General features: G+C 38.1%; 2 protein-coding genes across 2 annotated transcripts; both read left to right on the forward strand.

Moving 5' to 3' along the window:
• Window positions 1–13,626: 13,626 nt before the first annotated feature.
• Window positions 13,627–17,098, forward strand: kbtbd7 (kelch repeat and BTB (POZ) domain containing 7). Its single transcript, XM_082175046.1, has one exon. It carries the CDS (start codon window positions 13,963–13,965, stop codon window positions 15,841–15,843), a length of 1,881 nt encoding a protein of 626 aa, XP_082031172.1. The 5' UTR covers window positions 13,627–13,962; the 3' UTR covers window positions 15,844–17,098.
• A 1,385-nt stretch (window positions 17,099–18,483) lies between these two features.
• On the forward strand, window positions 18,484–21,128 carry LOC309502634 (ras-related protein Rab-33B). The gene is made up of 2 exons (XM_082175082.1): window positions 18,484–18,749; window positions 19,232–21,128. The coding sequence occupies exons 1-2, from the start codon at window positions 18,492–18,494 to the stop codon at window positions 19,670–19,672; spliced, it is 699 nt and encodes a 232-aa protein (XP_082031208.1). The 5' UTR covers window positions 18,484–18,491; the 3' UTR covers window positions 19,673–21,128.
• The last annotated feature ends 2,291 nt before the right edge of the window (window positions 21,129–23,419 follow it).

Raw genomic sequence — 23,419 nt, forward strand, 5'->3', positions numbered from 1 at the left:
TTTATTGATTGAAGGTTCACTTGCAATAATGTTTCTTCAGCTGATTAGAATATATTTGATTGAATTCTGTCAGATGCAGGTAGACCAGCTAATTCTTACCAATGTAAAATATGTATGCGACAAAGTTGCAATGTGAGGTGGGTAGGATTTGTTTTGCCTCTTCTTAATACTATCTGTCTTTACAGTGCTTTTTCAATATTGTAATAAAAACAAACGATTACAAATGACATGAAGAAAAATTTAAAAAGTTATTTTTTAAAAGCCAACTAATAATATGTGTCCTTCTATCAAATGTGTATAAACATAAACATACAGGACAGATGTGTATTCCTGTAGTGGTGCTCTTTATATGGCTCACATTAAATCCAAGTATTTCTTAAACTGCATCAAAGTACACTGCAAATGCAAACAATGACTTGATTAATGGAGTCCAGGTAAAGTTCCGCCTTATGTTAGTCATGTTCATCACCAATACATGATGTTCTGATATCTTCTTCTGAAACAATGCTGGAAATTTCTAAATGTTTTATATTTGGTTGTTTGCTCCTAGAAGAATGTTTTTATGTGCAAACTAGACTGCTGAAGAGTTTCCAGTTAATACAATGGTGTAACTGACATAGAAGTTAGTTTATATTTCATGCTTATTTAATTCTTTTAAAATGTTTTGTTTAAGATCTTTTATTTGAAACTGCTTAGGAAAGAGCTGGAGACTTTGATTACGAAAAGACAAAGTGTGAAGGAAGATAGAGTGATATACATTTCTAATGTTTATTAAAGTTCATCTACTCATCTCAAATTACAGATGAAATTACAAGATGTAGGATTAAGTTCTCATTCAGCAATAAGCAGCCAATGAACCAAGTTTTTGCATTTGTTTCATTATGCGATTGATGTGGATTCTATTGTTGTGTGGAAAGGAGCAATAGACTAGTTTTGCTGTTAAATGTAATTTAACTCTGTGATGACTTACAAACACAATATTCTTATTTGTATGTTTATATTCTTTGTATTTATTTTTATGTCTTTAGTTCTCACGGCAGTTGGATGGTTATCCTGATGGTGAACCTTTCAATAAATTGCCAGTCATCAGAGAATCTTTGTTCTTATGGAATTACTGGGGGAAGCTACAAATGGTTAAATTGGGAAATATGTGATCTAGAATAAACACCAAAGAACTTTTGTTAAACACATCAATGCACCACAACACAAGAGTCTTATTATAAGCAATATTGTTGTTTCCTTACCCATTCTGCTGAATGATGAATCAGAGTCAGGTTTGGGTGCTTCACTCATGTCTGCTTGACCATCCTGAAGAAAAATACATTAAGATATTTTTCCATCTCTCTTTTATGTGTGTAAGAATTGAGAAATTACAAAATGCCGACCAGACCCTGAGAGGACAAAGGACCTCTCTGGAAATTAACATTTGAACCACCTCATGCACCATCGAGACGAAAGTCTCACCTCCGAGTCATCCTACATTTCATTCCCTCTTCCCTCACCCCCTCTCTCTCATGCTCAGATCACCTGAATTCACCCAAGAAAATGTGAATGATTAACATCGAGTATTATACATATTTAGTATCATTTGAAATGTCTCATTGCGACTGGCACAAATGTCTCATTTCCAAATAAGTAAAACAAAAGGTAATAAGGTTTTTAAGAGTTTAGGGATAACTGGCACACAAAGGAAGGTGGTCTCCTGGCAAATGGTCTCCCTACACCCCCAAAAGGTGTAACCTCTGAATGCAAATTTCCATTGTTAGTACATGTTTCCATGTGAAAGAGGTCTGACTATATAATGAAATGCAGCAGGGGATTCGGGGCCTTTTCTGTACCTCAGATTGGCCCGTGAGGCTGAGAGTGAGACCTCTCAGCCTCATGTATTTCTTAATCTTTTCTCTTTATTCCAGAGCAATTCGATTATCTTTGAATTGATTATGAAATTGGCATGATACATTTACCTGACATAATAAATTGTTACATTTTATTATTCTAACTGACTTTGACATTATTTTCATTAAAGAGTTAAAAGGAATAGTCAAACATTCACTTTCAATTAATGATCCACAGATATCATTAAAACCTTTTAAATTATGGAGTCAGATGAAATAACGAGAGAATACATATTCAAATGTATTGCATTTAATCAAAAAATACTTTGCCTCGAGAAAAGGACAGTAACACGTAAAGACCTTCCGCGCTGGTCGGATGCCGGTTTTGGGCCGATCGAGCGCGAGCTTACATGTGTGCAAGAGTATTTGAACAGAACATTATTTGATTTCTCTGTATTTTTCTGAACAACTGATCTTACAGATGGTACACATCCAGAACAAGCTTACCATTGCCACAATTGCTGCAACTGCTCAAAGAACTTTGTGCAAGATATTCACATTGTGGCTCTCGTCTAGGTTTACATGCTTCGCCTGCTGGTATAAATGTGCTTTACTCATATAGGGTTTCAGGAAACTACAGCAAGAATGTAACTTCCAAAATTAGACTCGCTCAATTAAATGTGTGTTCAATGAAGCAGCATTGATTGCTGGAAAGAAATGTTGACTTGGCATCACCCAAATGGCTGTTACAATCAAAATTTGGCCATGCCACCTGGATATACACTGACAGACTTAGGGCCCTATTTTAACGATCTAAGCGAATGGTCTAAAGCGCACAGCGCAAGTTCACATTAGTCCGAATCCACTTTTGCTAGTTTAACGACGGGAAAAATGGTCGGCACGCCCGGCGCATGGTCTAAAAGGGTTGTCCCTATTCTCTTAATGAGTAATGGGTGTGTTTTGGGATTTACTTGCGTTCAACCAATCAGAGTCTCATCTCACATTCCCTTTAAATGACAGTTGCGCTCGCGCCATGGCAGATTCGCTATTTACATGACGGAATTTGATAGTGGAAAGACCGAACTCCAGAGCGTCTCCAGAGCGTAAAACGGAACTGCTCGTGCGCGAGGTAAAAGTGCGCAAGCAGACCATCTACGGGACAAGCCGGATTCCACCATATCTTTATGTACACAATAATAATCTTTTACATTGTAATCCTTTCCAATGTGTGTTTAATAAGCAGAGTGTACGTGCGTTGTGGACCGGCCTATAGATGCACATTACTAACGCGCTCTTTAAATAACAAAAAAAAATATTGCGCCATTGACTTTAGACCAGGTTTCAGTTGGCAGTCTATTTCTGTTGCCTCAAAATAGCAAAGCGCCAAACAATGCGCCTGAACACACCTCGTTTTCAGACCAGCACGTCCATGGCCGCACAAATGGGCTCAAATGCATTTGCTATTTAAACAACATGGCGCTGGACGTGAAAATGATAACTGCGTCGGACTGAAACTAGCAAAAAACACTTGCGTCGCGCTTGGCGCTGCATTGCGCCGGGTGTAAGATAGGGCTCCTAGACTCACCGGTAAAGGTGGTGGTCTTGCAGTTTTATATAGATCTGATATTGCTGTACTATTCCTGTAATGTCTTCCTTTGAGTGCTTGGTGGTCAAAATGAATGGCATTTTACCTGTATTTGTTGTACTTATTCATTGCCCCCCTACTCTGCATTTTTCTCTGAACTTGCTGAACTGTTGACTTTGTTGAGTTCTATTTGATCAGACATATTAATAGGGGACATTAATATTCATGTCTACAATGCAGACTGTTCTTAAACAGCTATTTTTTAATTTATTTTTTGGTATGCCAACGGCTTTGCATAAATTTAATAATCTCAATGTGTTTACTGATTGCGATTCAGTGTCTCCATCGTCTTAAGTGCGCAATCTTGGCGTTATTTTTAACTCGTTCTCTATGCTCTTCTGGTTCTTGTACTCTTCAGCAGCCTTCATTTAAATTAAAGTCTATGAGGGGGGTTGAGCTTTTTCTGTTTCAGCTCCAGACTTATGGAGTGCTCTTCCTTTGGCGATGAGAAAATCCCCAACACTGGACTGTTTAAGAAGTCTTAATTAGTTTAGTCTTAAGTAATTTAGTATACTGCTGTTCATTATTTTTGTAATTGTTTATTCTTATCCTTTGTAGTACTTTGAGAAAAGTGCAGTATAAATAAAATGCATTATAATTCACAATTGTTTTTGAACATAATGTTGTGTCCACAACAACCATATACAGTGCATCCGGAAAGTATTCACAGCACTTCACTTTTTCCACATTTTGTTATGTTACAGCCTTATTCCAAAATGGATTCAATTAATTATTTTCCTCAAATTATACAAACAATACCCCATAATGACAACGTGAAAGAATTTTGTTTGAAATCTTTGCAAATTCATACAAAAATTATAAATAAATAAACACATGTACATAGGTATTCACAGCCTTTGCTCAATATTTTGAAGCACCTTTGGAACCAATTAAAGCCTTAAGTGTTTTTGAGTATGATGCTCCAAGCATGGCACACCTTACTTTTGGGCAGTTTCTCCCATTCTTCTTTGCAGAACCTCTCAAGCTACATCAGGTTGGATGGGGAGCGTCGGTCAGTTCTCCTCTGGCCAACGAACAAACAGTGTATGATTATGATTCAGGCAGCATTATGGGTCAGAAGTCATATTGGATTGGAACATTCAGAATATCACATATTCTGTCATGTGCCTTTTACTGAGGAGTGGCTTCTGTCTGGCCACTCTACCATACAGGCCTGATTGGTGGAGTGCTGCAGAGATGGTTGTTCTTCTGGAAGGTTCTCCTCTCTCCACAGAGAAATGCTGGAGCTCTGTCAGAGTGACCATCGGGTTCTTGGTCACCTCCCTGACTAAGGCCCTTCTCCCCTGATCGCTCTGTTTAGCCGGGTGGCCAGCACTAGGCAGAGTCCTTGTGGTTCCAAACTTCTTCCATTTACGGATGATGGAGGCCACTGTGCTCATTAGGACCTTCAATGCTGCAGACATTTTTCTCTAGCCTTCCCCAGATCTGTGCCACAGTACAATCCTGTCTCAGAGGTCTACAGACAAATCCCTGGACTTCATGGCTTGGTTTGTCCTCTGACATGCACTGTTAACTGTGGGACCTTATATAGACAGGTGGGTGCCATTCCAAATCATGTCCAATCAACTGAATTTATCACAGGTGGACTCCAACCAACTTGTAGAAACATCTCAAGGATGATCAGTGGAAACAGGATGCACTTGAGCTTAATTTTGAGTGTCATGGCAAAAGCTGTGAATACTTATGTATATGTGATTTTTATTTTTTTTATTTATAAATTTGCAAAGATTTCAAACAAACTTCTTTCACGTTGTCATTTTGGGGTATTGTTTGTAGAATTTTGAGGAAAATAATGAATTTAATCCATTTGGTATAAGGCTGTAACATTACAAAATGTAGAAAAAGTGAAGCGCTGTGAATACTATCTGGATGCATTGTATGGTCAAAATCCAACCTCTCCGATTGTTTTTCCAATTGATCTGCTTGCAGGCAGGGAGGAGTTGAAAACGGAGACATTAAGTCGGACACTTTCTGCTTCCCATACTGGGAATTATGCAGTGTTTGTGTACTTTATCACAGATGAAATGGATTAGATGCAATATTTGTCAAATACACAGACGTTTCAGACATTTTCATGATACAACAGAAACACTTCCCATTCAATACTTTATGCACTGCTTAAAGCACCTGTATGTACATATATACATAAAGTTCAACATAAGCCAATACTATTTAAATACCAATAAAGTGGGTCTATATATTTGTTGATAATGTACATCCAGCCGGTTGTTATCTCAGAATAAACACCGTCAGGGTGATCAGGATAAGTGTCAGCCTGAACCCGAAAAATGTATTGAACTAGACACGAAATACTGATCTGAGTCTAAATATTTTATCAGGTCTTTAAACGCCAAGCTTCTACGGAGAGAGCAGTTGCTAGCACGGCAAGTTCAAACTAGACAGACATTTATGGGATACGGTACAGTCATACCACTTATTACACAGCATTTCCAACGTTATCTCATGACCAATTCATATAAATTCGTACGAGTGAGTAAAAGGTGGCTAATTTTGGCTAAATGTGGCTAAATTTTAGATTTGTCTAAACCCGAGTTATGGGTAGGTTTAGGGACTGGGTTAGGGATAGGTCATTCGGCAACTGACTTCAGTACCCGGATGAGCCTGTGTTATCTGCTTTCAGCTGTGGTATCGGGGAATAACATACCACTGGATGGCGCGATTGACCAATCAGAATCAAGTATTCCACATAGCTGTGAAATAAGACAATACAATATTATGGTTAAATGAAAAGAGTATTTACAGTGATAAAAACATGATTTTGTGCAGCATTATCTTGTCAGCACTGATTTTGTCACATGTGATCATTGTCATCTGTGAGTCTGGCCAATGAGGAAACTTTGGTGGTTGACCCAGCTGACTGCTCTCAAATCCATCTTGTGTTACTTTAGCCCCTTTCACACAGAGATTCCGGAAAATACATGGATAAAGTGACCCGGGATTTGACCCGGGTTCGTTTGATTATGGTTCATTCACACTGCCAGTGATTTTCCAGAATCAGAGAGTGCGTTCACACACAACCCCTTAAAATGCCGTAAAGACACGTCACATCGATGTGACTTGTAATCTCAGCAGCGTCTTAAGTTTGCTTATGAGCTGCGATCTCTCTCTCAAGAAACCACGCTTGTGCATTTTTTCTCTGATTCGATCATAAACTTGCGCATTACGTACCGTTTCACAGCTGGCGAACGATCCCGGCTTTTGTAAAAAAATATTTTTTACATATTTGTTTAAACTGTCATTATGTCCTGACAGTAGAATATGAGACAGATCATTTGTGAAAAAATCAAGCTCCTCTGGCTCCTCCCAGTGGTCCTATTGCCATTTGCAGAAAAACCCGCTGCTCTGCACATTTTGTATGTCTCTCTTATCTGACACACTCAAATCAGTTCATGAAGTCTCTCCTGACGAGCTGATGATCTGGTTCAGGTGTGTTAAATAAGGGAGACATACAAAATGTGCAGAGCAGCGGGTCCCGAGGACTGGAGTTGAGAACCACTGCCTTATGATGTGCTAAGGGAAAACATTTATAACTGAGGTAACTTACACGTTCATAAGCAGTCCTCTCTAATCTTAAATTCTCCACACGTGCCATGTCCTCTCTGCTGAGGTGCTCGGGAGTTGGACCCACTCGGCGACCTCTGCTCCATCTCCCACGTGCACTGCCTGCTCCGCGCACACGGCTTTCTCTTCTCCCCGCCCGTTGACTCGTCGAAGTCGCTGTGGGTGTGAATTCCTCGTCGGAGCCCATTGACTCCAATTGAGCCCATAGAGTGTCAAAACTCTAGCCGCATAACATACAGATAAAATGTCACGCACTGTGCAAAGCAACAATTGAAACCTGCTAATTCACTGGAATATATTGCTGAAATAATGTACTAGCATTAGCATACTTATTTAGCATTACATATCGCTAGAATAATTACTTATAATACTGTAACGTTAGTTACCGTTATATTATCTTACTAGCTATTTATAACTTATAGAAAGAGTGCAACGTTATAAAGTTACATTACATGTATTGCAAAATACGTAATGATTGGAGGACCAAGTTTGTAGTCAAAGTATGGGCAGGCCATAGTCAATGTAAAGCATATTGTTGATGTTTCGTCCCTACCAGTGAATGTGCCATAACTGTTTATCCGCCGTCATCGGTGGCCCTGCTTACTAGCCTGCGCGTTCACGGCAGGCTCCGTTGTGGGGGAGGAGCTGTGGAGGGAGGGCTGTAGCACAGCAGAGAGCAAGAGAGACAGTAAAAGAAATGGACACAGCGACCCCATAGACTTCAATGGAGAAAAGTGAAGCAAATTAGAAGCTCTCACTTCCTGATGGCTGAGCGTACTGCGCAGACTCAAACTGAGCTTGATGACGTAGATGTGACGTGAGCAACCTGTCTGTCTTCTAGTAGCTGTGCCAAGAGAAATCTGAATCATTCCCTTCCGAATCTTGCAGAGACGGAGAGTGTGAGTAGGACCTGTGCATGAGCTAGGAGCAGGAGCAACTTTATGACTCTCTATGGGCTTCTCCCTTGACTTTATCGGACTTTATGCCTCCACGGCCCCCCGATTGCCTGTGAGCTTCTCCTCCTGTCTATACGGTAATTTCCAGAGAGTCGCGTGGTTATGACGCAATCGTTAGCCTATTTTTACAAAAACTGCTTCTACGGGGCCATACCGTAAGATACAAGGTAATGGAGCCTTTTATACATTGTCATGTTTCTTTAGAAATAAACAATGGACAAATAGAGTCTTTAAACGCCTCAGATGTAAAGTTATTTGCTGTCAAATTGACGCCAAAATGAATGGGAGTCAATGGAATGCTAACAGCAGGTGATGGCTTGTTAGCCAATGGCGGCCCCCAGGGATGGTACGCTTTCCGGGTGCTGGATTACCCCCTTGCCTGTAAGTTGTGCTTGTTCAAATTTTCAGGTTTTCTAAAAACTCCCTACTGCAGCTTTAATAGGGTTAGTGTATATTTAAATGTGTGTGTGCGTTGGCAGAGTATCTGAAGCGCGAGCTGTTAGGGCATAGCCCTATTCTGGAAAATGGGTGGGGAGCAGCAGCTCATTTGCATTTAAAGATACAAGACAGCATGTTTTTGCTTTCCCCCAAAAAAGGGGCATTAACAGGATGGTATAAATGATCTGTGGGTTATTTTGTGCTGAATCTTCAAAGACTTACATTACATCTTGTGAAAAGGCGCATAATGGGTCCCCTTTAAGAAATAAAAAGCTTCATCAGTCAAAGAATTGTTGCAAAACACATAACATGTTAGAAAATTAATCACTGCATTAATGATCCAATCCAATAATCTTAAGTATTTACTTATGTAAATACAATCTGATCTTTTTTGGCCAGGCAGTGTATAAGATCTCAAAACCAGAAAGTGCAGAAGATACACAAGTTTGTTATGCAATTGATAGTGTGCATATTATTATGAAAGTACTGTTTTCTAAAAACACTCAATAGGTTAGATGTAAGTTATTATAATTTCTATACAACTTCTAAATTTAATTTCCTTTCCCTGGCATGGCAAATTAAGTCATTCTTAAAATATATTAAGACTCTGAATGCTCCATCTTTCCATCTCCAGAGTCCAAAATAGGTAATGATATCTGTCTGCTGGTCTCAATATAGACACTCGAAAACAGCCTGTGTTCCTTGCAATCACATGACATATCAGAAACGGCATTGGTCAAATAAAGGAATATTCCAGGATAAATACATGTTAAGTTCAATTGCCAACATTTGTGGCATAATGCTGATTTCAATAGTAGAGCAACAGGACATAAGCATGTTAACATGATTTTATTATGAAAAAAACATTTATATGTGAAGTTGTATTTATTTTTACAACTTTGTTGCCCTGGCAATGTAACACCTGTAAAACTGTAAAGGACAGGGGGAAAAAAAACAGAACAGAAAAAAATGAATGTAAGATTCTTAAAGCTGCAGTCCGTAACTTTTTTGGGTTAAAAAAAATCCAAAATAAATTTGAGCAAGTACATAACCAGCCAGTGTTCAAAACTATCTGCTTGCCTTAGCTCAATTCAAAACGGTAAGTTTGTAATAATGTTTTTAATTCCAGTGGTACTGGTGGATTTGGACAGGATCCACACCAGCGCAGTGACTGACAGCCACACATTCTCCTCAAAACATTGGATTCATCCACGCTGTGCCGTGCCGTGGCACAACCCACGTAAAGTTGATAATTCCGCAAATAACTGAAATTGCAGATTTCGAGCAGAGATGGTGACAAACACAGCAAAATCCTAAATGTTAACACTCCTCTGTGTTAAAAACTAACACTGAAGCAATGTTGCAGTTAATATGTTAATTAAGGGATTAATTAAGATAAGATTGACCATTAGTGATGATACCTGCTGTTAAAAAGCAGAATCACTGAAGGAAACGTTTAAATATTAGTTTTTCTCTGGCTGCTGTAACTGAGTAAAGCACATTCATTGTGGGGGAAAGAAAACAGAGATAAATTATGATCAGATGATGATTGTTGTGTATTGATGATGACATAATCATCACATAAACACATCATGCACAAAAAAGTTTTGAACTAGGTCATAATTTAGACACACACAGATATGAGCAATGGTGACAAAAAAATTAAACTCTCGCTACAAAAAATCACAACAAAACAACAGCAAAAATAAGAGCAAATATAAAATAGTAAGACCATTCAGCTGCATTATGTATTTATGCTGCAATGGATGTTGGGAGTTTTGTACTATTCTGGCATCCAAGCATGCATTGTGTTATTAAACGGTTTGTTGATTATCACCATTGTTGAGATTCATATGCTGATTCTTGATGTAGGTGTGTCTGAACGACACAGTAGCTCAAATTGCTGTGGAACCACAGGACTGCTTTTACCAGTAATTTCAAATTAAAGGCACAGTATGTATGTTTTAGCGCTAGAGGTCATTTATTCAAAAAAGTAACAATGGCGGAGCTTGATGACGCCGTGAAAGAGCGTGGAATCAGGAGTTGACGTCTTCACCTCCACAGCCGATGGAAAGCAAACCGATGGGACTCAGGCAGAAATCATGTTCATGAATGAGCTAATGCATTAAAGTTTTATTAAAATTACTGTGGTATGAACCCGGGCTGGGCCGAGAGCCTGGGACAATTTACCTTGCTTTTTTTATTATGCTCATATGCTCCTTTTTTTTTTTTTTGATTTTACGTTTAAAGTTACATTTAACATTTGTGTTAGATATCAAAGAATGAGGAGGTGAAAGGCTACGGAAGCTCCTTTTGGTGATGAAAATAGGACATCAAAAGCCCATTATTCCGGATATGAATCTAGCACAAGCAAGCCTTGCATTCAGGACCAGGGGCCTGTTTCAATAAGGAGGTTCAACCAACTCCGAGTTAAAACTTGAACTCTGAGTTGATTTATCCCGAGATGGGAAACTCTTGAGTTTTCGGTTTCAGAGTTAGTTTAATCGACTTAGAGTAGGTTGACTCTGAGTTAAGCGTGTGCACCATGACTGTGAAAAGCCATGATCAATGGAGCTCCGAAATCACGATTCACCATGGCAACAGCACCCGACAAAAAGACGTCTGCATACTTCCGAGTCAATACACAAGTATAATTCTTAATCACTGTTATATTATCAGGTGAAAACTGACAGAAAGGTAAGGTAAGTTATTGAACTAATACTCATTTTCATGGTATAGCCTACCACAGAAAAAAAAAAAAAAAAAGGAATGTGACAGCAACTAAAAATGACCATTAAAACCATAATTCAATCAGATACATCTTTAAGCATAAAAGGTTCATGGCTGTAGGCTACATGACTTTACAAACATTTGACATATTAAATAAATATAATTCAGTGTCTATTTCAATGTCCCGCCGCTGTTTCCATGTTGTATAATGCTCTTTTCACATAATTAAATGTTCTCTAATCCAACCTGTTACATTTTTTAACTAGGCTAATGAAATTAACATTTGAGTTCTCCTCCGCCAACAGCGAGAAGGCAGAGGACCTGCACCACCACTGATAGATGAAGAGGAGATACACAATACTGGAAGAATATTAAAATCCGACAGGAAAAAGAATTAGGCTACTGTTGCTTATTTGAAGGAAATAAAGATGACCAAATAAATTGTGAATAATTAGTGTGTATTTAACAGTTGTGGTGGTGGTTACGGCATTACTCTTCCATCAGGCATCCTCCCATTCCATTCAGTAATCTGTTTCATTTTCGGCAGGAGCAATGATGGGAATATGTGTGTCATCAATACATCCAACCACACTGGAAATCCTAAAGGAAATTCTAATTATTAGGTTACTTCCAGAGGTCACAGCAAGATGTTATCAAGTGAATGTCATTTATCAGAGTATCCTCATCGAGGAAACGGTGTCGAGGAAACAACACAAAAACTCACAGAAAGAGTGTGAGAGCGATGCACACTTTCCTTCCCGCTCTGATACCATGGCCTTACTAATGTGCTCTGTATCTCCGATGTTATATAAAAATGTGCAATGAATGAATGTACTGCACTGCAAAAAAATGCTTTTCTTACTTAGCCTTTTTTGCCTGGTTGTTTCCAGTCAAAATATCAAAAAATTCTTAAATCAAGATGCATTTACTACATAAGAAAAACTCTGGGTTTACCGAAGAAAACCTGCTCCGTCTGTGTTGCACGTCACCACGTAGGCTTACTATTGGGCGACGCTGGTCATGTGTGTGATACAATGACGCGCTACGCTTAAACACTACGTGAAAAGACTCGAGGCCCAGAGAGAAGGAAATGAATAGTGGAATAAAGTCGTTATTTTTGTTTGTTTTTGCGCACAAAAAGTATTCTCGTCGCTTTATAAACTTAAGATTGAGCCACTGAAGTTACTTGGACTATATTAACGATGTCTTTAATACATTTTCTGGGCCAGCAAGTTATAGTGTCTTAGAAGCCTATGGAGGAGTGATCCAGCACTCAGATTTAATCAAAAATATCTTAATTTGTGTTCCGAAGATGAACGAAGGTCTTACGGGGTTGGAACAACATGAGGGTGAGTAATTACTGACAGAATTTTCATTTTTGGGTGAACATATTGACATACCTTTAACATACTCAGTTTTCACTTAACCTCCTTTCTGAAACAGGCCCCAGAAGTGTTTGCAGTGTTTGTTCTGCTTGGAGAGACATAAAGCATGATTTAGATCTTTAGATTTAGAATGTTTAATAATATATAATAATATGTGTGAATGGTTCACTCTGAACATACAGAGATAACAAAATTTGAGATGCGAACAGCAGGTGATATTGTCCTCTTGTGTTGTATTTGTGGGGTGCAGACAACATAAACACACTGCTTGCAGAGATCATCATCTTATGTCTCCTGAGTTCTCAGCTAGCTGTTTTTTGTTTTGTTTCTTTTTTGTTTCTTTTTATTCCTCTCTGGCATTGAAATGAGCAGACTGACGATAGCCTATTGTGTTAAGAAAATGAAAATAAAAAATCCTTCTTGAGTCCAGTCCTTCTTAATGAAATATAGGCTATACATAACATAATATAATAATATAGGCCTATATATGAAGAGTTCAGATGCAAAAGCCTCTGAGTGCCATCTGAAATGTTCATATATTTAAGTTCAGTAATTTAACTTAAATGACAATTAATAGGTAATTTGCATTGCTATTTAAGTGAAATTACTGAACTTAAATATACGAGCTTGATGAAAATGATCATTCTAGAAGAAAATTTCAGATGGCACTTAGAGGCTTTTGCATCTGAACTCTTCATATATATGTAAAATTAATTCGATTTTTTTATCTACAATTGTCATAAATTATAGGCTACTTTAATCTGTCAAATTGTCAAGACAAATTGCTGTTTTAAAACACATATCTTATGTGATGTTGAGGCTATTATTCTGAACAAAGCTTTAGCAGGTCAACCGAACTTAATACAGAGCGCTGAGAATGACTAGCCCACGTCTCAAATCCTAGTGAGCTGCCTAGAATGGTGGTGGGTTTCATAGTCGTAGGCAACATTTCTGGCAACACTGGCTTACGCTGCCTATAAATGCTGTCTATGTAGGCAGCTCAACATGCTTTGAGACACAGCCGATATGACCAATCAGCGCCGTGTGTTGCAGCTCAGCGGTAGCATGCTTGAGTGAGACATGCTACGTCGATGTCTCAAGATCAAAAGCTGAACGAAATTAAATTAAAAGGGGACGGACATCACCGCTGCCGATAGTTTGTCCCGAAAAGCATTTCGCACAGTCAAAAAGGACCGCGTTTCATTCATGAAACATGGCTACATTGTCAGGCAACAGAGAAGTGGTGCATGCAGCTCATAGTCATAGCTCGTTGTTTTCATGACACTAACGGCAGAGCTGAGTGAGATTTAATGCGGCTGCCGCTCACTGACGGGATTTAGTTGCGTTCGGACGGATAAAACGGGCTCAATATGGCTTCGGTGAACTGTTTCTGTGGTCCGGAGGAGCTCGAGGACACGAATCACGCTTCAAGTTTGATGAAAGAGCTGAAATTGTTCTACGACTCGCAGCTGTTAGTCGACGTGACTATCGAAGTGGAGCCTGACCGGGAGTCAGAGGACCGAAGCGTTTCTTCGGGGTGTTGCTCCTCTCGCGCTGGGAAAGTTTTCCAGTGCAACCGAAATATACTGGCAGCAGCGAGCCCTTATTTCAAGAGCATGTTTACTGGAGGACTGTACGAGAGCACGCAGAGAAACGTCACCATTCACGAAGTGGACGCCGATTCAATGGCTGTCATTATTGATTACTGTTACACTGGCAAAGTGTCAATCACTGAGGGCAACGTGCAGAGGCTTTATGCATCTGCAAACATGCTGCAGCTGGAGTATATTCGGCAAGCTTGTGCTAACTTCATGACAAGAAGGCTGGACCTTTCTAACTGTGCAGGGATTTTGAAGTTCGCCGACACCTTTGACAATCTGGAGTTGAAGAGCAAGGCTCAAGCGTTTATTGCGAAGAACTTTGTCCAGCTCAGTGCCAGTGTGCGAGAGCTTTGTGAGCTGGACCTGAAGCAGATTAAAGAGATCCTCACATTGGATTCTCTGGATGTGGACTGCGAACTGAAAGTGTGCTCGTTTGCAATACAGTGGATTGAGAATAATTTGCATGTGGATGCAGAAGATGCACTGCAGGTCCTCAGATGCGTGCGGTGGTCTTTGTTTTCTGAGAAAGACAGGGTTTATCTAGATGGCCTTAAATCAAAGCCTTTAATAAAGCAACATCTTTTGGATGTTTTAGATGGGGCCGCCGATGAGCAGAGCGCCACGATTTCAAAGGGTGTACGTGCTGCCAAACAAAGAATTGGCAAGAGTGCAAAAGAAATGGTGCTTTTTTTTGGACGGCCAAATGAGCCTTTCATGTGCTATGATCCCTACACGGAGGACATCTTTTCAATGGCTTCCCCGGTCATTAACCTCACCAATCAGAACTTCAAACACTCTCCTATGGAGACATTTTTGGTCTGCTCCACAGCGGATAACAATCTGTATCTCGCATCACAGCTGTCCAAGCACTTCTGGGTCTACAATCCCTTGTTAAATTGTTGGCAGGAGCTTGCGGAACGACTTCTCAGAAGAATGCACTCGTACATCGGCTACCTCAACGGGCACCTGTACATTTTGGGTGGCAGAGACCCGGTATCGGATGCCAGACTCAAGGAAGTAGAATGCTATAGCATTCAAAGGAATCAGTGGGTTTTTGTGGCCCCTTTGCCTCATTCTTTGGGAAAAATGCAGGTAGTGACGGTAAACGAGCGGCTTTACGTGGTAAACAAGAGGAGGATGCTCAGCTACGAGCCGAAGAAAAACCACTGGCTCCAGCGGGGCTCTCTGAAACGCAGTAAACTCCACAAAGCCTGTGTTTTCCAGGAGCAGATTATCTGTTTGTGCGATATCCCTGTGGTCAAAGCGTATAATCCAGCTCGTGGAGAATGGAGGCGAATCGGAGACATTCCTATTGACAGCAGTGCTCTCAACTACCAAGTTGTGCAACACAACAGCAAACTGCTGCTTCTAACTATTGCAATAGTCCATCACGACAAAAACAGGCTTATTATACATGAATATGATCCCACTAGGGACTCGTGGAAAAATGTAGCCACCATGTTTGGTTCCTCCTTCGGATCCTTAAGCCTCTCCACCCGGGTATATACTGCATGCTTGGGCTCCGGTCAGAATTTCATCTCGGAGGAGGATGACGACAGCGGCTCCAGTGCTGACTGGGACTTCGATGGATTGACGGATGCAGACTCGGACTCCGGCAGCTCAAGCTCCTTTTCAGATGAGAACTGGTAGTCTATGCAGTTCTAGCAGTAACTATACTCTAAAAAAAATATATATGCTGGGTTGTTTTAACCCAAATTTGGGTTGGGCTGGGTTTGTCCATATTTGATCCAAATTTGGGTTGAAACAACCCAGCATTTTTTAGAGTGTAGTGTCAAACATGGAAGTGTGCATAACAGAGCCAAATGTAAACATGCTGCAAAGTATTTTGAGATACAGGTGTTGAAATTATTAGCCTGGTTTGAAGTGGCTCACCCCACAGCAGCCGGGTAAAACCTACTTGAAATTCATGCTGTTTGTACTATGAGTATTAAACAACGGCTTACCTTTATGTTATACGGCCAGTGAATGATACATTGTCTCAGGATTATGATAAGTTGGTACAATGAATTGTTAGTATTTTGACTCTGACAGCCTTTGGAGGTTAATAAACAAAGAGCAGTGTTACGCTGAAATCTTGAACAGGGTACAGTCGGGCTAACCGCCCCTCTTAATGGGATAGTTCACCCAAAAACGAAATGTTGTCATCATTTACTCACCCTCATGTTGTTCCAAACCTGTATGAGTGTCTTTCTTCTGTTGAACACAAAAGAAGATATTTTAAAGAATGTTGGTATCAAACAGTTGATGGTAGTCATTGACTTCCATAGTATTTTTTTCCTATGGACAATCAATGGCTACATCAACCAGTATTCTTTAAAATAGCTTTGTTTGTGTTCAAAAGAAAAAATATATACAGGTTTGGAACAACATGAGGGTGATTCATTTTGAAAACATTTTAATTTTTGGGTGAACTATCCCAAAAAGGTCCAAAAGTGATGATCAGAAAAAAATACTTAATTTATTTTTATTGAATATTGATAGGGCGATTAATGTGAAAAGGTGTGATGAGGTTTGTTTTGATTAAAACTCCTTCAAATATAAAGTACTTGTAATGATTTAGGGGGCAAAGTTATTGGTCAAAATGTTAATACACTTGTGATAGCAAGATGACTTGAGATACATACAGTATTCAAATGAACCACTTCAGGACAGGAAGGATGGACCATTTTCTATTTAGTCCACATAACTTCGGGCATTTCATAGCCTTACAACATATACATCTTCAAGCTTTTAGCCCAATCGTACCACCCTGGTTTTACCCGTTTGTGTTTTTGTGTTTGTTTCTTTTTTATTGTTGTCTAAATGTTATTGTTGTCTATTAAATTATTTTGTGTATGTAATCTAATTTATTTGGTTCTTTTAATAAATTCTGTATTATGCTTTATATACATAAATCATTTTATGTATTGCTTTTTCAGTAGCAGACATTTTTACAAGTTAAAAAAATAAAACAACGCAAATATTACAAAATGTGACTTCAAAAGTTGTAAAAGTCACTTGTTTTTGTACAGTACAGTTACAGCAGGAGGTGCAGGTATGACGTCACTGTAGGTCAAACAGCAGTTAGCATCACGACGGTTCCCTTGAGAAAAACCCAATAGGATTTTCCCATAGGTTTTTGGATTTTCGCTAAAAACAAGCTCTGTGATCAACAAAAGTTTATGATACTTGCACGTTTTATCCATCAAGATAATTATCACAGATGAACACAATTTTTATGAATTTTGAAGACTAAATGCAGTCGCCTGAAGTAAAAAGCTAAAGGTAGACTTTAAACGAACTACACCACGGCCCCACGAATTCAGCGTCACAATCACTAAGCTTCTGACAACTCTTTCACACTTTATCTAAAAACATTTTCCTAGAACGTTTGAGTTAGAATAGTTTATAAGAGCACAATTATAACCATAACAATGCTGTAAAAGCGTACTAAGTTTACCTGTTCTCGTGATGACGTTTACTCTCCTCGACAGCCTCTGTAGTCCCATTAGCCACTTGTTAGCAACCGCCTTTTTCAAGACACGTACCAGCTTAAAAAAAATGGGGGGTAATATTGCTCTATTTTATGTCGTGGAATAAAACGTGAAAGTGTCTTGAGCTTGTGTTCACCACAGACCTTATTTCAGACATTTAACCAAAACCCCATTCAAAAAACCCATTGACTTAAGGACGATGGAACCGGAAGTGCTAAAATGCTAACTCGCTTCTGCGTTTTGGCCTACAAAGTGATGTCATACCTGCACCACTCTATATGAAGACTAATTCAAAAGTAAGTAAACAACTTTAGATATCACCGCTTTATGTCACGTCAAAATCAAACGGCCTGAAGACATGATGACTGTGGAGGTTTTTAGTGATCAATCAGTTTGGGGAAATTAAAGGTACATCTTCGTGTCTGTGTCTAAAATGAGTTGACTATCAAAAAGAAAAGCTGAACAAGTAATATTTATTGCTTAAATTGTTATTGCCTTTAGTTATTATTTTGGAATAAATGTAAAAACACTAACTTGATTAAATGTATACTTGGTTTTAATAACAAGAAAGAATATTACATATTAAGTGTAAAAAATACAAAATAGAATTGTACTTGGTATCTCTTTTTATGTAATGTTTATTTAACCAGGAAAATTAAGTGTAAAAGGGACATAAATTTACATTTGATATATAAAAAGAAGACTTTGAGCCTGTATAAATGAACAAAGCTGAAGGCAGGTCATGGGAGTTCACGTTAAGCTCTCGTTCTTATCCTCTCGCGATATTTTTCGAGTATCAGAGCTATGGCAATAGAAAACACAACGGGCAGCAATGAATTCGCGACGATTTACACAAGAGACAGTCTTGCGAATGACTCGTGTCAGGAATATGACTGTCCTCAGTCGAGGGTGTTTAAAATTATCGTTATTGGGGATTCAAATGTTGGAAAGACTTGCCTAACTTACCGGTTTTGCGGTGGAAAATTCCTCGAAAACCCGGAGGCAACAATAGGAGTAGATTTTAGAGAGAGGACCCTGCAACTTGATGGAGAATACATAAAGGTAACTAAGGACCCGTACAGTAGAGTTTATTTCACAGATATGAAAAGCTGCAAAAAGCGTTTTGACCTTAACATAACAAGTATTTACATTCTTCTCCACAATGGGTTCACTGTGTTTTGTTGTTGACTGTTATGAAGTCTGCTCAGTGGTGCACAAACACCATTTTAAATATTTTTTAATTTTGTGGTAAAAAAAAAGAAAAAAAAAAGAGTTAATTATTGCTTAAACAATTGTTTGTGCAAATCATTTTTAGTATTTTAAATCTGCCAGCCTCTGGAGGTTAATAAACAAAGAGCAGTAATCTTGAACAGGGTACAGTGGGACTAGTTCAGTATTGGTTAAATATATAACTGCATGTCAATTCACTGATGTGCTGATTTACCACATGTAACACACTTTGGACCCAACACTGCTTAGATAAAACCTTTATGACAACTAGCCCTGTTTTTCTCAACACTACATGATGTAAACTGCCTTCTCAGTTGCAGATCTGGGACACGGCTGGACAGGAGCGCTTCAGGAAGAGTATGGTGGAGCATTACTACCGCAATGTCCACGCCATCATCTTTGTGTATGACGTGAGCAGCCTGGCTTCATTCGAGAGTCTGCCGGAGTGGATTGAGGAGTGCGTCCGGCACTCAGTCCCTCCCATGGTACCCCGCATCCTAGTTGGGAACAAATGTGACTTAAGAGGAACGAGAGAGGTGTCCACGTTTTCAGCTCAGCGACTGGCTGATAGCTACAACTTTCCTCTTTTTGAGACATCTGCAAGAGACCCTGCAGAAAAAGAGCACGTAGATGCCATATTCCTCACGTTGGCCTACAGGCTGAAGAACCACAAGCCTCTGAGACTGAAACAGCCAAGCGAGAGCAGCTTTATACAGCTCGCTGGTCAACAGGAGAATACACACTGTTTATGCTAATGCACTTTGGCCCGTATAGTCAGTTCCATGCAATAATTGAGGTTTATTGGAAAATGTGAGGGTGTGCTCAGCTTTCTGTATGAAATGAATGCAGAAAGAGTGATTACAGTGGAGTGTGTCTACAGGATTCCAGTTGGTGCACGTGCAGTTTACAGATGTGTTTGGAAGCATAAACAATGGATCAATTGGGGGGTTTGTTTTGTTAAACTTCATATTATGAAGCAAGTGATGTTTGTTGTACCTGCCCTATTACTGCATATTATTATTTAAAGGGATAGTTCCCCCCAAAATCTAAATTTTGTCATTACTTAATCGTCCTTAAGTTGTTCCAAACCTGTATGAGTTTATTTCTTCTGTTGAACACAAAAGATATTTTGAAGAATGGTGGTAATCAAACAGTTGACGGCACCCATTGACTTACATAGTCGGAAAAAAATACAATGGAAGTCAATGGCTATTGTTTGATTACCAGCGTTCTTTAAAAAGGAAAGAAACTCATACAGGTTTGGAACAACTTGAGGGTGAGTAAATGATGACAGAATTTTCATTTTTGGGTGAATTATCCCTTTAAGAGCATTTGTAACTCTCCAGAAACCTGCTCAATGACATGAAGACTTGACTCAGGAGAGCCTGTTATAACATTTTCTGTCTGTAATAACTTTGCATGTTTCATATTTAATCATATGGTTATGGCTATATTGTAAAAATTCCAAGGTTGTTATATAGTATGTTTAAAATTCTGAAGGCAATCTGGAGAATGTCTGATGATCAGAAACAACACAATGGCCCTAATTATTGTGCACCATGAACTTTCTGATATGTTTATGGATACAGAAAATTACTATTATCTTTAATTTGCACTAGAAATATAAAAATATATATTATGCAAGCGTGATTTGAACTGAACCAGAGAGAAATGGACAGCTGTGTAATGCATTGCTAAAGCTATAGCTGACTCCAGTATGAACACTAGTGGGCGCCACTGTCAAAAGCATCCAGAGCATCATAAGCATTCCTATGAAACCACTTGAGATTAAAAACAAGGGGAAAAACTTCACACCCTTAATCTTAACTAAATGAGAGCACTTATATTCCAGCCTCAATGTGAAATATTGGCAAAACGTGTGCTAAAACCTCTAACATATTAGTGATGTTTAATGTGTTTTACAAGCAAATCCCTGCATCATCGAGACTCCAGCACATATAAGGCTTGATTTCAATCTTTTGTTTTGATTTGACAACCATAGCATTTTGGAAAACCGGGACTGTATTGCACTTTAAATTGAGATTGTATCATGTCTAAAGTTTGTCTTGATTATTTGACATCATGTATAATGTTTTTGTACTTGAGAGAAATATGTTGTCATGTATAGTTTGGATTGACTCTCAGATGTCTTTGGAAGTGAACATGAAAATAAAATGTGCAATGAAGTAAAAAAAAAAATAATGAAATTTGTACATCTTATAACAGTTGTGATCAGGATCAAATATAGATTTTAAGGCCTTGTTTCACAGACAGGGCTTAGATTAAGTCAGGATTAGACCATAGTTCAATTAGGACATTTAATAGCTTTTATAAACGTGCCTAAAAAAAAACCTAAAAAAACATTACCGATGTGCATCTTGAGACAAAACAATGGCAATGACTTATTTAAGATATCTCAGTGCAAGTTGCTTTCAGTTAAAACAGCTCAAACATGCATTTTAGTCTGGGACTGTTCCCAATGAAATGGAAATTCTGGAAATATCAGGAATTTTTTTGTATTTAAAAGCCTGAAAAGACACGGAAATTATAAAAAAAATATATAATTATATTATATTAATATATATTTTGAAATCACTCATTAAATTGCTACAAAATAAAAAAATTAAAATAAAAAAACATACTGGATTTTTAATTGCTGTATTAAGAAACTTTTGATACAAATCCTCAGAATAAGTAGCCGAACCCACAAAATAAATTACAGTATCCCATATATATATATAGCCTATGGGATACTGTAATTTATTTTGTGGGTTCGGCTACTTATTCTATATATATATATATATATATTTTTTTTTTTTTTTTTTGACAGCAACATTCAGCAAATCCTTGTAAATGATTTATTTTGTGAACTGTGCAGTTTTCAGTCTCTCAGACTGTAAGTGTCGTCTTTAACACCTTCCATGCACATTTAAGCCCTAAAGTCAGCAGGCAAGTGCAGCTGCAAACACATGTCTTGTTTAACCATGTGTCTACCTGTTAACTCCACCACCAAAGGTGTGAAGAACTCTTTTTAAACTGATAAATCCCACACCCCCACTGAAAATAACAACAGGCCGAATGATTCAGCAGTTACACTCCTAAAAAGAAAGGTTCTTTATTGTCATATATGGTTCCAGAGCCTTTAACAGTCATGGAATCTTTCCATCTCACAAAAGGTTCTTTGTAATGGAAAATGGCACTTTAGACTTTCAAAATGTTCCTCACACTAAGAAGAAATGCGACTTCCTTTCAATTTTAAAAGTGTAGGCCTCAAAAACATTGTCTGGCTTACTGCTAAACTGCCTGTGGTGAAAGTAGGAAATGTTTTCATGTCTTGTTCGGCCTGTAATCAAAGATGTCAGCGCTTTCCTAAGCATAACCTGGTGTTTTATGTGTTTATCTGTTGCACATCAGGTATTGATGACAATACTTGATGTGCATGTGAACACACCTGGTCTGGCCATTAAAAAAGGTTCTGTATCTTAAATCTAATCTTATTGCCATGAGTGAATAACATGAGTGCACATTCATTTAGTCACCACCAGATGTCTGCAGAAACTTAACTTGGACCAGATCAGTTTTATGAATCTGTGAATGACAGCAGCGTGACAATGATTAGACTTGACACAGAAAATGGGGATCCTTTGAATTTAACACCTAAATAAGAGGAAAAAGTTAGGGTTATATACCCACAATGCATTTATAAAAGGTGTTACAATCAATACAATTATCCTCTACATTTAATTTGACAATTTTTCCAAGTTACATTCAAAATATTACAATATTTGGTGAAGCACCAAGTACTTTTGGAATATTTATCATAATCCTCTATTAAAAAGACATCATTTTTGGGGAATAAAAAAAAGGATTGGTTATTGATAATTTATGGTTTTATTTCCATATACAGTATATTATAATATCATTGATCAGTAACACTTTGCAATAAGGTTAATTTGTTGACATTAGTTAATGTATTAACATAAACTAACCATGAGCAATAGATTTGTTACTGTATTTGTTATACTTTGTTAACGTTAGTTAATAAATATACAGCTGTTCATTGTTTTTTTCATGTTAGTTCACATGCAGTGCATTAACTAATGTTAACAAATACAACATTTTATTTTAATAATGTATTAGTAAATGTTGAAATTAACATGAACAAAATGCAGTTCATTATTAGTTCATGTTAACTAATGAAACCTTATTTTAAAGTGCTTGATCAAATATACTTTTTTACAGTGTACATATATTTATACATTTTGAAGTAAAAACTTTAATATTGGGCTATATTTTAACATTTATATTTTAAGAATATTATTACTTTATGTCCTATGTGTCTGTGGATTTTAATTAAGTGAAAAATTGAGCAAAGTAAATTGACTGATTCTACCTGTCACGTATTCTCCAAAACTTTATAAATGTCACTACCATTATTAATAATAATCTTAGATGAAACAAAGTATGAAATATATGACTTTTTCAACAAGTATGGAGACACA

Source organism: Leuciscus leuciscus (genome assembly GCF_965113295.1).
Source record: "Leuciscus leuciscus genome assembly, chromosome: 7".
Taxonomy (NCBI): domain Eukaryota; kingdom Metazoa; phylum Chordata; class Actinopteri; order Cypriniformes; family Leuciscidae; genus Leuciscus; species Leuciscus leuciscus.

Coding starts and splice junctions, on each gene's coding strand:
- kbtbd7 (XM_082175046.1), top strand. CDS start 13,963: ATGGCTTCGGTGAACTGTTTCTGTGGTCCGGAGGAGCTCGAGGACACG.
- LOC309502634 (XM_082175082.1), top strand. CDS start 18,492: ATGGCAATAGAAAACACAACGGGCAGCAATGAATTCGCGACGATTTAC. Junction 18,750..19,231: donor TTGATGGAGAATACATAAAG/GTAACTAAGGAC, acceptor CTGCCTTCTCAG/TTGCAGATCTGGGACACGGC.